This window comes from Miscanthus floridulus, chromosome 6 (assembly GCF_019320115.1).
Source record: "Miscanthus floridulus cultivar M001 chromosome 6, ASM1932011v1, whole genome shotgun sequence".
Classification (NCBI taxonomy): Eukaryota; Viridiplantae; Streptophyta; class Magnoliopsida; order Poales; family Poaceae; genus Miscanthus; species Miscanthus floridulus.
In genome coordinates, this window is record NC_089585.1 from 127,988,492 (window position 1) to 128,003,998 (window position 15,507).

Here is a 15,507-nt window from a genome sequence, read left to right on the forward strand (position 1 = left end):
GGCTTTTCCTATACTCAAATTCAATATATAAAAAAATTTAAACCTTCTTTGAGTTTGAAGCCATCTACATTTATAATTGGGGGCTCCTCTGTTTCGTATAGCATCCGTGAATATAAATTCACTGCTTGTCATCTCGATAAATCATATTAGTTCTCTAATTGCATGGTCATTATGACCAAAACCCATAATTAAAGCTTGATTGTAGTTTCAGGGGGCAAGATCGCAACCCTAAAAAACTAACCCACCTCACTCCATAAAGCTTGGGTGCTCACCAGTGACACCTAGCCATCTATGAGGCTTCACGTCCAAGAGAAACAAATGATTCACGTGATATAGCCACGAAGTGCTCAAGGCTTAGGATTGCTTACTAGTTGCCGAGTACATGTACCTGGAGTCCCTCACCACTGGGAAACTTGGTTGTAGCCACTACTAAGTCCCAATCAGACGACATCCGGGTGAATGGGCTGGCTCGAGGGCTATGGACGCCTGCGGACATCGAGGCCCACCACCCAATCGGGACATGCCTCAACTAGCATGACATTGGGCCAAGGAATAGGCGCAAAGATCGTGCCTGACAAAACAGTTGCGTCGACTTTGAACTCGGGACAACAGGCCTAGTGCCTAGTTGGGAAACACCACAAATTTTTTTAGACAAGAGGGAAACACCACGAGTTGACAAACAACTTGGGCAAATAACCAACCGAGTTCAGGATCAAGCAACATCTCGACCTCCGACCCTAGAGTTGAGGAATTTCCTAGCCCCAAATATGCCCATGTGGGCCCCATCCGTATGGCCACGTGATCAAGTGGAATACTTTTCCTTCTCGTTGAAGCTTAACTGACAAACTAAGGTGGGGCGGAGGTGCCACATGGAGAAGCTAGATGTGGGTGTGGAGGAGAGGCCGGTGAATGGAGGAGAGGCTAGGGGCCGGTTCTGGGAGGGGGAAGGAGTGAACTAGGTTTAGGTTTAGGTTTGGGATGGACATACCATCTTATATGCGCCTCTTAATGGACCAGTCTAGTTGAGAAATTTAGGGTATTGTGGGCTAATATGAATTGCTCTCGTACGATGGACCAAGTTTGAAAAAAACCATGGGTTTACGAGTTACGGGTTTGAAAAAAGACCCACGCGCCGCAAACCTGCTAGGTTTGACTTTTTCCCATTAGTAGATAATCTTTTGGAGATGCTCTTAAGGGCTAAAACCCACTTGGAAGCACTAGATCTAGGGCGTGTTTGGCAGGGCTTTTTGCGGCTCCGGCCCTCCTGCACCTCTACTATTCATAGGAGCCATTTTTCTCTCTCCTATTAAAATGAACTAGGAGCCGGGAGAAGCCACGATTCGTGGCTCCTCCGGCTCCGGCTTCTCCGTTAGTGTGGCGCTGAGCCAGAGCCCGAAAGAGCCTTGCCAAACATGCCCTTATTTGGGGATAGGAAACAACTCGTATGGTGGTTGGCGGAGGGAAAATCGGTGGTGGCGGTGCTAGGATTGGAAGCTGCAGCTACATCTTTGCCAATTCCTAACGAGCGAAATCTTTGTGAACAGAACAATCTATTACGAAATATACACACTAAAATTGGCATAGTTCCTATGACTAGATTTTGTAACAATCCATCTAACATATTCTCTCCATTTCAAACTATAAGACCTTTTGATTTTTCTACGTATATGTAATTTTTTGTTATGTACTTAGAATACATTAATCTAAATATATTGTAAAAGCAATTTATCTAGAAAAGCTAAAACGACTTATAATTTAAAAAGGGTCAGCTAAATAAAAAACTTTACGACATACTTCCTGTTACTTGGTACGAGGTATATGAAATTTCTGCAAACAAATGACGGTTCAAATATGAGAAAATGGAAAAAAAAAATCAATTGGCTAGAAATTGTATGTGAAAATATTTTTCACTAGCGGATGACATTTCTATATGTGAAAAAAAAATCGCTGGCCGCTGAAATACTACCTAGTACAAATTGGTTTCCACATTACCTTGAACATAGATTTGTACTGACAGTTTTAAAAGTGGCGCCAGTGTAAATGACAGTTTTTAAAGTGGCGCCAGCGTAAATACCTTCACATAGGCGAGCGAAATCACCGTCAGTAAAGATCAAACTCTACCACCAGTACAAACAAACCATCCCTGTGCTAGTGGACAGAGCATCCAACAAGGCCATGTAAGAAAGAACAATAAAAGAGCAAACCCAGCGTCGGAGGCTCCTGGGATCTGAAAAAGGGATAAAACGACCGACATGAAAGCAAGAACAATAAAGCAGAAAAATCTGAACAGTGTCGCATCTTAATAGTTGATGCAACAAGCCATGAACACTTGATTCTCGATGGGTTTGCAAACTTACGAAACTGGTTCTACGCCCCAATACAATTTACCACATCCGATCGTTTAATAGTTAGCCAGAAATAATATGGTTAAAGCTTATTCAGCCTCGGCAACAAAAGGTATTAAAAGGCAACAAAAGATTCTGATGCAGTGACAAGAAAATATCTCGTATAGTACCCCGTCATACCAAGGTTAACATACATAACTCATCACAACTTGCTGTACATAATTTTTTGAATCAAGAGTCAGGACCGTCTACCAACTAATAAAAAAAACTCTCCTAATCATTGTGCAGTTGAAAGCAATAGTTGCTAGTATTGGAGGAACTGAAGGGATGGCGATGTTGCTGTGAATCTGGATAATTGCTGACTAATATATGCACATTCAAACATCAAAACCTGGCATCGCAAACTGTGACGCAAATGCCTCAACCTGATTTCGGAGTTCTATAATATCCTTATTGTTCTGTAGGCCTCTTAGAAACTCCTTTTGCACTTTGCCATGTTCTTTCAGAACATTGCTAGCAATCTGAGTAGCCCTTATGAGGAAGTCTGCAATCACGTCGAAGTCCTCTTCTAAGCAACCTCTAGTAGTCATTGCAGGTGTTCCTATAGCAACATGATATCAAGCTGATCAGTACTGACAGTTCTGCATTTATATAAGGAGAGGGGAACAAAAGGCTAAAAAGAATAGAAATATGAGTTGAAAGAACTAACCAATCCGCACACCACCAGGCGATATCGAGCCGTTATCCCCATAAATTGGTGTCTTGTTGATAGATATGTGGCATGCCTCACAGACTTTCTCGAAGATCTTACCTGTCCAAAATTAAAGAATGACATCATAACCAATACGCACCAGCCCTTCACATATTATATATATAAACTAAAAGTGCACAAGAAAGACAAAAGGTACAAACCTTTATACGAAGGTAAACATTTCAAAGGGGCACAAAGGAAGCAGAATTATACCTGTCAAGCCAAGAGTTCTGAGGTCCCAAAGTACCAAGTGGTTATCTGTGCCCCCAGTAACCAATCTGCATTTTCTTCTAAGCAAAGCTGATGCCAAAGCCTGAGCATTTTTCTTGACTTGTTGAATGTATGCTTTATATTCAGGAGTTGCTACCTGCTTCAGAGTTATAGCCAAGGCAGCAATATGATTATTATGGGGTCCTCCTTGCAGCGAAGGAAAAACACCAAAATTTATCCTATCCTCGAAGTCGTATTCATTATCATCTCCTTGAGAAAAAGATCCAGCTCGTTTCCTTAAATTTTTCCCTTTCCTGAAGAATATTATACCACCTCTAGGGCCCCTAAGATTCTTGTGGGTAGTTGACGTAACAACATCACAGTAGTCAAAAGGGCTACGGCATTCCTACAAAGGCGCAGTACTCCATTATCAGCAGACAGTTATCCTCAATGATCAGTCTATGGTCTCTAATACAACCATACAAAAACAGAAAGGGCAAACAATCTATATACCATATGAAGGACATCAAAGCATTAAACTAGTGTATATATCACCCAACCAAACATGAATTTAGGATTTAGGATGGCTGCAATAAAAGTTTAAAATCAACATGGTGTACGAAGGACCATAATACACAAGTTGAATGGTTTATTCAAGTGAACACGATTTACATCACCTGGAACAACCACAAATGACATGTTACAGTCAACAAGGGAACACTTTTCACTTATGCACTTTCATGTGTATGTAGGTAGTGTGTGTATGTGTGGCAATAATACAGACATTAAATGTTTTCTTCAATACGAGCATGATTTGCATCACATGGAACAACCATAAGTAGCATGCTACAGTCAACAAGGGAACACTTTCACTTAAGCTCTTTCAGGAACATGCAAGAGTGCCTGAGAGAGGTTAAGTACTCAAGTGTGTGTTAAGAGGGAGGAGTTCGATTCAATTAGTTTCATTGGACGATGGTTCTTGCAGCCTAAGGCATCGTTCGGTTACCCAGGAACCATGCCCTGGAACAATTCCTACCAGGAATCTTGGCTAATTTATATAACGTTTGATGAGCTAGAACGATTCCTGGGTAGATTCCTAGCTAACCGAACAAGATCTAAGGAGATCAAGATCCAAATATTTGAATACCCACATATGGTATTTCTCAACCTTGTTTGGAGCTACAACTACAAGCAATAAGAATAATAGAAATATAAGCAATCTATATATCTATATCTATTTCTATATTTCTATATATTTTATAATCATAAACCCCACTAGCCTTCTATCTTAACATGCAAGCCATCCACATCAAGAGCCCACGAGTACATGCAATTATGACATCTTTCTATTCATGCAAACTATCCATGCCAACAAGCCACAACATCCACAAACATGCATTTATTTGCCACGACAGCATACCACACCATCCACTAGAAATCATTAATAATAATTTATCCCTTTTAAGTTTTAAGTCATCTAATTTCATTCCAAATCATCCATGATCCCCGCAGCAACGCGGGGGTATCCTCCTAGTATCTGATATGCTAAAGCAAAACAAAATGCTTATTACAGATGCAACATTCTTAGTTATAAAAGGGAGTTGCATAAACAAAAGATGTGACTCTCTATTAACTTACTGAGGCACAAAGAATTGGGTTAGGTTTCTCATTGCACTGAGAAGTAACAAGCATGTGAATCATGATTCATCACTATGGTAAGCAAATTCAAAAACACCTTAGATAATCATTTACAATTACAAGGAAGTTCCCATCATAGACAAAACACAACAATGGATACTAGCCATATAAAGCATCTTCATCGTTCAGGTAAACTGAGGATTGGCCAAGCACACTGCCTTAATTCACATTCAGCTGACATCAGGTACTAAAACCAAACTCAGGACCAAATTCAAATGGAAATGTTACTTTATGCGCTCAAACATCAAATTCAGGCTACAGTGCCAACCTAACCAATTGACCAGGTATCATGATCGATCATGCATTTAGTGGTTTAAAATTCCTGATGAATAAGGTAGCAACAACCTTGGACAAGGGAAAAAATGGAAGTCCTAGAATCAGTACTAACTTCAATCACAGTGACTTAAATATTTTGTCAGGGTGAAAGACCAATATAGTAACTTCCATTCGACATAGGAAGTTTGTGTTTTGAATCTTCCAAGGTAGTTCAACGAATAATTTATGGACCAAAAGAAAATGAATGCTGTGCTCTGCGATCTTTATCAAGCTTCAAGGTTTTAACAGTAGGATTTACTTCTAGTCAAAATAATCAACAAAACAAACTCTAGCTTTTGACAAAAATCTTCTAGAGGGTAATAAAGTACTAGGATGAGAGGTATCTCTAAGGTGTTGTTTGGTTGACGTATTTGTAACGTGACTCGATTACATGGGTAACAGATGACATTAAGGGCGTGTTTGGTTGCACGCCGCAACTTGCCACGCCAAAAGTTCGGCAACTTTGGCAGCTGCTTGGTTGCCGTGTAAACTTTGGCTGCCACAGCTGTCGTTTTCCTCCCTAGCTTGTCGTTTTGTCTGTCACGTAGGTGTGGCGTGTGGCGGCCATTCTTCTCACCACACGGGTGTGGCGCTGCCGAACCTACGGCGTGGCTGGCCATGGCCCGTAACCAAACACCCCCTTAAATAATGTTTTTTAAGTCAAGCCGTCACGCCAGATCACGCTGGGAACTGATACCGGTCTATTCAAACTTGTTACCGCTCCCAATCGAATGTGAATCATTACCGTTGCCATTTACGTTACAGCTACTGAACCAAACGGTTCGTAAGACTATACCATTCAACCAAATTGTTTAGCAAGATACAGTCAAATTAAATGCATGAAATGGTAACCTAAATGGCAACAAAAGCCTTCTGGCCTTTGGAAATAAGAACACAGCGGTAGCTGGTAACTGCAATCCTAGTCCATACAAGTATACAACACTAAGAGGTACAATTCCGTTCGATGCTAAGCAGTATACAGTCATAGTAACTGTAAGATCAAGAGCCTGTTCGCTTGCTCGTAAACGATCGTAAATTTCCAGCCAGGAACAGTGTTTTTCTCTCACACCAAACCAGCCAGCAGTAAATAATCCACGATACGATACGGCCTCCCGAACAGGCTGCAAAATGTGGACCTAAGATGTACTCGTATTACTCTTGCACACATTATTAAGCAGGATACAATAAACTAACTGTAAGATAAAAATAAATGCTTCAACGTAGATATGTACCTTTGCTGCAACAAGCCCACTGATATGTGCCATGTCGCAAAGAAGCACTGCACCACACTTATCAGCAATCAATCTCATCCGTGCTAAGTCCCACTCTCTGGGGTAAGAGCTCCCACCACAGATGAGAATTTTCGGGTGGAAATCCATTGCTCTCTCCTCGAGCTTGTCGTAATCAATATACCCAGTCTGTGGGTTCACCTTGTACGACATGCTCTCGAAGAAAATAGAGGCACCTGACACCTTCTTACCACTGGGCGTGTAGTAACCATGGCTAACATGGCCACCCGACGGTGGCTCCAGCCCCATGATGCGGTCCTTGGGTTGAAGGAGCCCAGTGTAGACAGCCAAATTGGCAGACGTGCACGAGTAGGGCTGCACGTTGACGCCCCAGCAGGCAGGGTCGAGACCAAAGGCAGTGAGGGCGCGCTCATGGCAGAGCCGCTCGATGGCGTCGATGTGCTGATTCCCGCCGTAGTAGCGAGCACCCGGGGCCCCCTCGGAGTACTTGTTGGTGAGGTGGCTGCCGAGCGCGTCGAGCACCGCGCGGCAGACGAAGTTCTCCGACGCTATGAGCTCGATGCCTCGCACCTGGCGGTCCAGCTCCTGCTCCATCAGCGCGTGCACATCCGGGTCGGCCTCCGCCAGCGACTGGTTGCCCCAGGCGCGGACCGCCGCGCGGCGGGTCTCCAGATCCGCGGCGCTGCCCTCCCCCGTCGCCTGCCGCTTGGCGGGGCGCAGCGCCGCGGACGTGGACGAGCAGGATGACGTCTCTCCGTCCCCGCCCCCACCGCCGTTGACGGCGCGGCGCGGGCGCTTGACGCAGAGGGAGTGCCCGAGGAGGGAGAAGTGCTGGTCGCCCCCGTCGTCGTCGTCCCTCTCCGCGTCGGCCTCCCCGGCCACGACGCGCTCCGGCTTCGGGTCTTCCGCGTCGTCGAACAGGCGCAGCGGCGCGGCTACCGCGTGCACGCGAGCGGCGTGGGCGTGGGCGTGGGTGTGACCGTGAGAGTGGAGCCCGAGCGAGAGGTCCGACGATGCGGGCCGCGAGAGATCCATACCTTACCAATTCCCGATTCGATCGGCGAGAAGTAACGAACCCTAGAGAGCTACGCGTCTTCAACAACAACAGCAACAACCAACGCGACAGGAGCAGCAGCGGAGGTGGGCGACGCAGGAGGAAGCAGAGTCAGCGGTGGCTACGAGAGGCGACGCGGCGGCGGAGGAAACCATGGACCTTTGGGGATCAACCGGGGCTATGGGAATTGGGAAGCACGAGATGACGCGGTGGAATCGGTGGAGTCGGAGGCACGCAGCTGAGGAGAGGAGAGGGGAATGAATGGGCGCCGTGCTCCAATTGATGAAGGGAAGGGTTGGTGGTGGTGTGGCGTGGTGTGATGTGGTCATGTGAGATGTGGTCGATGGGAATAGCCAAAATAGGGGATCGGAGCAAGGAGGAAGAACCTGGACGGGGAACCGGCCGGAGACGGTGGCCGGTGGGTGCTGTTGCCATCGGGACGGGAGGACGGGCACGTGCCCGCGAGGGCCGGCTGGGCTATGGCCTCTGGCCGACTGGCCGCATCATGTTGGACTTGGACCTGAACCCGAGCCGTTGTGGTCGTGGGCGACTGGAAGTGGGCCTAAACAGTCAGTCACCGTGAATTTCTAGTTGCCTAATCAGGGGTCTAACCATTTTTGTCGGCTTCGGTTGGATGAGCGGCTCTACGAGTGAAGTTGCTATTGTTTTAGAACAACGTTTCGTAATGGCCTAATAATTTTTGTCGACTTTCGGTTGCATGAGCGGCTCTTCCAGTGAGGTTGCTAATATTTTAGAACAGCGTTTCGTAATGATCTAACAATTTTTGTCGGCTTTGGTTGTATAAGCGGCTCTATCAGTGAGGTTATACTGTTTCAGAATAACGTTTCGTAATGGCCTAACAATTTTTGTCGACTTCGGTTGCATGAGCGGCTCTATCAGTGAAGTTGCTACTGTTTTAGAACAACGTTTCGTAATGGCCTAACAATTTTTGTCGACTTCGGTTGCATGAGCGGCTCTGCCAGTGAAGTTGCTACTGTTTTAGAACAACGTTTCGTAATGGCCTAACAAATTTTGTCGGCTTCGGTTACATGAGCGACTATGTCAGTGAAGTTGCTACTGTTTTAGAACAACGTTTCGTACTGGCCTAATATTTTTTATTGGCTTTAGTTACATGAGCGACTCTGCTAGTGAAGTCGCTGTTGTTTAGAACAACGTTTCATAAAACAGTTTCTCTTCTTTGTTGAACCGAGCGAAATGTTTGCATGCACGCCCCCCCCCTCCCCCCAAGCGTCGGCCTCGTACCTGCGTGTCCCCGCCTCCGCCCCTCTGGCACGGAGGCAAATCCGCCCACCCTCACCCAAGGGTCTCATGGGAGCATGCAAAGCCAGGTGAAGCTTTTTTTTTAAAAAAAAATTATCTCTTTTCTCTCTCCTCTCAAATGGGAAATCCGCAGCTTCATGGTGAAACAGTTACGCGAAAAAAACGTTTGGCTGGTAAAGCTATAAAGCACACTCATGAAATTTAATGTTGAAGCCGTGCCAAACGTCCCTCGGACGCCCGGTCCAACCTATCTTAGAGTTCGTTTGGATGCTTAGAATCGAATTCATTCTATTAATTATAATTTAGACATAGATTAATTAAGCTAATATAGTTATATATGAAATATATTTGTATATTTGTTGTTAGACATGCATGGGACATATTTATATGTTGTATTTCTATTATAGAGAAGTGATTGAAGAGTGTGCTATAAGTTGGAGAGTAGAATTATAGCATAGTGATCTATAGAATCAATTTTCATCTCCCACCCTATAAATTTAAGATAGACTTATTTGTGAATTTGGAAAAGTTATGGAATGTCAAATTTCAAGTCAAATAGCCTAATCCATCATATAGATTTTAATTCCTCTAAAACGAAGGAATCCGAACAACCCCTTATAGTATTAGATTAGATGTAGTTCAGCGTGAAAAAGGCGCACAGTTTTTTTATGATTGAAGAAATGGATTTGCGACGTTTGTGCTTACGTCTCAATGTAGCATTATAAAAAAACAATGTACTCCCTCTATTTTAAATTATAAGTCGCTTTGACTTTTTTATTTATCAATTTTACTATATGTCAAATAGATATATAAAAAAAGTTAAAGTAACTTATAATTTAAAATGGATAGAGTACAGTACTAGCGCACTTGTTCTAGTACGTCACGATGTCCATCTAAAAAGTGTGCTTCACATTATCAAATTGGGCTTGGTCGATCGCTTGGACATCGGCTTGCGTAATTGGCTTCTTGCACGTGAGAGCTTTGAACTAAATAAATGGATAATATTGAAGCGAAGTTTTGAGTTCGAAGGCTTGCTTTTGATTTGGACTGTGGCATCTAACTAGATTCGGAGTGTACAGATTTTTTTAACCTCGTCCCACCTCATCGCATGTACTGTTTGACACTACTCTACTTCACTAATAAAATCACTTTTTTTTTCTCAACGAGCAGCTCTATCCATGGAGATAAAACTATTTTGAAGACATCTCTACATGTGCATGCATGCAGGAGCAGAGGGAAGGGGGCCAGGGGCCCAACGCACCCCCCAACCCCAGACCTCCATAGTGCCCCACTATATAACTCCTTAATTAGCTAATAAAAATACTAATTAGTGTTGTATTTATTTATCACCTCTTCTTTGTGTTAGTCTTTATTGATATCTATGAGATTTATGTCTAATATTTATGTTATCTTCTCCCTCTATTTTGTTCTTATTATTATTATTGTAGTTGTTCCTACACAATATCTTAGTTGATCTGCATAATATACGAGTAATTAGCTAGTTAGGACGTTAATTATTAGTGCCTTATCTTTCCCCTCTCTTTTATTCCCGTTATTACAATGATTTTTTTCTATGAATTATACTAGTTGGGTAGAGATTAGAGACTTAGGGCTATTTAATTTTTTTCCTTTTGCCATAATTTTCAGTATCATTTTAGACTTTTAACTTTCTTTTGCATCGCAAAACAAATATTGATTTGGTTATTATTTATACTCTTGCTAACTCAATATACTTATATGTGTATATACGCGCGCATATTTTATCATGTGTGGTTATTATTCGTAAACCAAAATGCCCCCCTATGGTCAAATTCTAGCTCCGTCCCTGCATGTATGGTCTAACTAACCGTCCCTGCATGTATGGTCTAACTAAGCTACTATTTTCAGCTCCATATCTCATCCACCCCTTGTGAGAACATGTTTTAAAGAAACTCCTCGAATGGAGCTGTTTCATTTTTACCTTATTTGGCCCAAAAAAAAACAACTCAAACAACGCTTCCTGAGCCGGTGAAAAAGTTGTACGTAATGGGGCCTAAGTCGAACTGTACGTACTTGATGTCGTGGTAAGAACTGGCCTAGGGACTCAAACTCAACTCCTATGTTGAGGTGGAGGGAGGAGAGTAGGAGAGAGAAGAGAGGTAGACTTCAACTAGCTAGCGAAGTGATCATTGATTAGTTGGTTGGATTTCTCCTAGTGGAATCTAGACATTTGGGTTTAAGTCCTCGATTTAGCACGGTTGCTTGTATTTTTCTGGATTTTTATTTCAGGATTTAACGTCGCTTTCAATGGTAGGCGACATTCCGTCGACAGACGACAGCGAGACGTCTGTGATGACTTTGTAAATCTCAAGATCTAACGGCTCAGTCCTTCGATTTTTTTTAAAAAGGTTATAACTAGCTAAAGTACAAGAATTAAAAAATATGAAAAAAATAGTTGATTGTAATTTGAGCCCATAAGTAGACTGTGAATATCTGTACAGTAAGTTGAAGATTGTCTTGCACTTAAAAGAAAAACTCGACTCCTGTTGCAGGATTCGAGCTCAAGGCCATAGCTAGCGTACCACTAGTCCACTAACACCTGAGTAGGAGTGTACATTATTTTTGCTGGTGGATGGATACTACCAGCGGTTAGCACTAGGCTAGGCTACTGTACTACAGTAGCAGTATGCGCCTGGTTTAGTTGGGCCTAAAAGTTTAAAAAGTTGCTACAGTACCTGTCACATCGAATATTTGTGGCCCGTGCATGGAGCATTAAATGTAGATGAAAAGAAAAACTAATTACACAGTTTTGTGGGAAATTGCGAGACGAACGTTTTAAGCCTAATTAGTTAATGTTTGGACACCATTTACCAAATAAAAATAAAGGTGCTATAGTAGTCCCAAATTCCAAATTTCGCAAACTAAACGAGGGTGTCTTTCGTGCCCAGGAAGCAGGGAAAGGGACTTTCAACGTACGGAGTACGCAGTACTGGACGTTGAATCTCCCCATCTTACGGCCAGACAATCTAATGCCAGGTTCAATGAACCTACTCCACCACTGCGGATATTTCAGAGTTCGGACCTTGGTACGATGCTTTCATTTCATGCCAACGCGTCAATCCCGGAATAGATAAATGAGAAAAGTTCGGACATGCTGGGGTGTAGATAAATGAGAAAAGTTCGGACAGGGGTGTTCAAGCCGGAAATTAAGTTGCTAACACACGTATTAGGAAGAGGCACATCTAAGATGTTTAACTTGTTGCACATGAATTTATTTGGACCAACCACATATGCTAGTATTGGTAGAAACAAATATAAATTTATGATAGTGAATGATTTTACAAGATACACATGGGTAGTCTTTCTTGTTGATAAGAGTGATATGTTTGTAACCTTCAAGACATTCATCAAGAGAATACACAATGAGTTTGAAACAAACATAAAAAAAATGAGAAGTGGCAATGGTAGCGAATTCAAGAATATTAGAATTGATGAGCTATGTGATGAGTTTGGAATTAGACATCAATTCTCGGCCAAGTACACTCCACAATCAAATGGTCTTGTTGAGAGGAAGAATAGAACCTTGGTTGACATGACAAGATCAATATTGAGTGAGTACAATGTAAGTCATTCATTTTTGGCCGAAGCAATCAACACGTCTTACTACTATAGCAACCGACTCTATTGTCACCCAATAATGGAGAAGACACCATATGAGCTTTTGAATAGAAGAAAGCTCAACATTGCATATTTTTGGGTCTTTGGATGCAAATGCTATATCTCTTGAAGAAAGACACTAGATTGAACAAGTTTGAGAAGAAATGTGATGAAGGCTTCTTGCTTGATTACTCTACTATTAGCAAGGCTTATAGAGTTTGGAATTTGGCTAGTGGTACTCTTGAGGAGGTGCATGATATAGAACTTGATGAAACCAATGGTTCCCAAGAGAAAGATGAGAATCTAAATAATGTGAAAGACACTCAATTGGTCAATGCAATGAAGAACATGGATATTGGTGATATAAGGCCTAGAGAGATGATTAAAGTTGAAGATGACAAAGATCAAGTACTCTCTAACTTAAATGTGCAAGCTAGTGGTTCTCATATCAAAATCAAGCTAGTGCAAGTGATGACAAAGTGCAAGATCAACAATAAGTGGCTAGTACATCATCTCAACCAAATGATCAACCAAGTGTAAACAATCAAGTTTAAGTGCTCCAATCAACCAATGTTGCAAGAGATCATCCATTAGACTCTATTAGTGGTGATATCTCAAGAGGTATGCAAACAAGATCAAGGTTAGCATCATTTTGTAATGGCCGAGGTAACACGACAATGTGAAGCCCAAAGCGTGATCATAGCTCGGTCACATGGAAGAAAACATAAGGTCCAAGACTTACGAGCCGGTGCACGATCACAAAAACCCTCGCGACCGCGCAGAAGAGAGGTCGGGGGAACAACTCCTCAAAAAATTATGGGAAAAGTACCCTTCCGGCAAAACTGGACCAGAGGATGAAACACGACCTAGTCCTCCCTAACACCCTAGGTCCGGGACCCGAGGCCAGCAGGAGAAGATGTTAGATTCCCAATGATTTCACGAGGAACTAACATCTTCGCCACCTCTCGACTCTTTGCTCGCAAATTCCCTTCTAGCACCAGTTGTTGAAAGGGCAACACCGGCTCCGGCCACCACAGATGACCCTCAGAGGGACATATGATAGGAGCCACGCTGTTCTCTTCACTCTCTCAGCAGGAAGGAAGGGAACGATTTGTGGACACAACCATGAGTGGTTCGAATGAAAGGAATGCCTCTATTTATAGGCCCAAGGGCAGACCGAGCAAACTGAGACCCCCATGCCGCGTGGCGAACCAAGGGAGGTCACAATTAATGTCAGATGTCCACGTGAGGTAGAGGAAATTGAGACCCTCCAAAAGGCAAGGCCGGTATAGTGTCGACGAACCCTGATACACAACATACTGACACGGCAGGGCTCAACAGTCATGTACCACCTTGTTAGGGCGTCCTGATGGGGCAAAGGCACAATGGCCACCCACCGTATTGAACACACTAGCCCACAAGAGATCAAGCGATGAAGCTCGGATAAGCCACGACTATGAACCCGTGCCCAACGCACACGCATCTCAGTGCTTTCATGATCACTTCGTGATCGTAAAAACGCTCGAGGGCTACTATCGAGGTTATAACCCCGGGTGTCTCAAGACACCGATTAGTTAATAGGCCACGTGGCCTGCAATACACCAACTAGCGAAAGCCTAAATGACTAAGGCCTAGCTAAACCAAGTGAACTAGGCTAGACGCCAAGGTTAGGGATAGCCACGACCCCTCCTTCATGCCTTAGCTACATGGCGCTGGAAAGACGCACGACCTCTTCCCCATCACGACCCCTGGAAGGAACAAGGAGAGGTCAAGAGCAGCCAAGCGTGCCTACTCTGACATGAACAGGCTTGCCTCACTGGCCCCGTGAGGACCGAGGGGACAACAGTCACCTCGGTCCGGTCAGATGCCATTCCTGTGCCATATCATGCAGACAAGACAATACTGCCCGAAGCGGTGACGATAGGTATGATGACCACCGGCCAGATACATCCCAATGAGACAAGAGTACGATCCTACTTGCTACGGGATGAGATCCATGATGAGGGCCTTGACCCAGAGGCCATCCAGGCTGGCGGGAACCATGAACCCAATGATAGGGATTGTTGCCCACTGCTCCTCAAGATGACAAGACGATCAACGACCTATGGGTGGCTATCAACTCATGTATGATGCCCTAGGAAACCAGGAGAGATGACGAGAACCATGGTGGAGACCATGTCGCATAGGATGGCTAGCGAACCACCATTGTGCCTATAGTGCCGCCATGGCCGGCACAGTAGCACCACGCCACACCATGCTGCGATGTGGCCATAAGACCATGACAACAACCACGTCTAGACGCACCTCGCAAGATGGCGTAGCTTGTAAGCCAAGTTAGCTAGGACCTCCCTCAGGCTTACGACCCTTCGGTCAGTAGAACCTATTACTTTCTATGCGCCCTAGCCCTGAACTCTATATAAGGGCAGCCATGGCACCCTTTCTAAAGATGGATCCATCCTCTACCATTTTCATTCATTCTCCATAGTAGTAGAGCTCCTAGAGCCTTCCTTCGGGCAACCCACCACCTAGCTTAGGTTCTTTTACCTCTTCCATCATTCTTGTACCCCCATTGTAAGAACTTCAGAGCATTCAAGCGAGGAACATGCACTCGATCATATCTTAGACTAGACATAGGGCTTCATGTGGCAGAACTGCCCGAAATAACACGCTTACAGAGGTGTTCGCCTTCCACCAGACACTAAGCACCCCGAAAGCAAGCTACAGCGGGCGGTATCCATTGGGCACATCCCACGGGAGAACCCAAAAAATCCACATTTTTTCCAAGGATCCAATAATAAGAATGAGTTACAATACTGGTCCATTTCATACATCAGAGTTTCTTAAAAAGTACATTATTACATTACCAAATGTTAGAGTGCGGAATAATAAACAACGGAATTTAAAAATAACATCTAGCGATAAGGGATGAGGATCCGTCTGAGCCCACCAGAAGAATCCTCCACACAA

The 15,507-nt window shown here is 43.9% G+C and overlaps 1 protein-coding gene across 2 annotated transcripts; it reads right to left on the reverse strand.

Annotated features, from left to right (window-relative positions):
* Positions 1-2,484: 2,484 nt before the first annotated feature.
* On the reverse strand, positions 2,485-7,967 carry LOC136456930 (serine hydroxymethyltransferase 7-like). 2 transcript variants are annotated; one of them, XM_066456944.1, is made up of 4 exons: positions 6,552-7,967; positions 3,310-3,463; positions 3,055-3,156; positions 2,485-2,946 (listed from the first exon to the last, which is right to left on the reverse strand). In XM_066456944.1, the coding sequence occupies exons 1-4, from the start codon at positions 7,602-7,604 to the stop codon at positions 2,723-2,725; spliced, it is 1,533 nt and encodes a 510-aa protein (XP_066313041.1). In that variant the 5' UTR covers positions 7,605-7,967; the 3' UTR covers positions 2,485-2,722. The 2 variants fall into 2 exon arrangements, with proteins under 2 accessions (XP_066313041.1, XP_066313040.1); XM_066456943.1 differs by having other exon boundaries at positions 3,310-3,712.
* Positions 7,968-15,507: the final 7,540 nt, after the last annotated feature.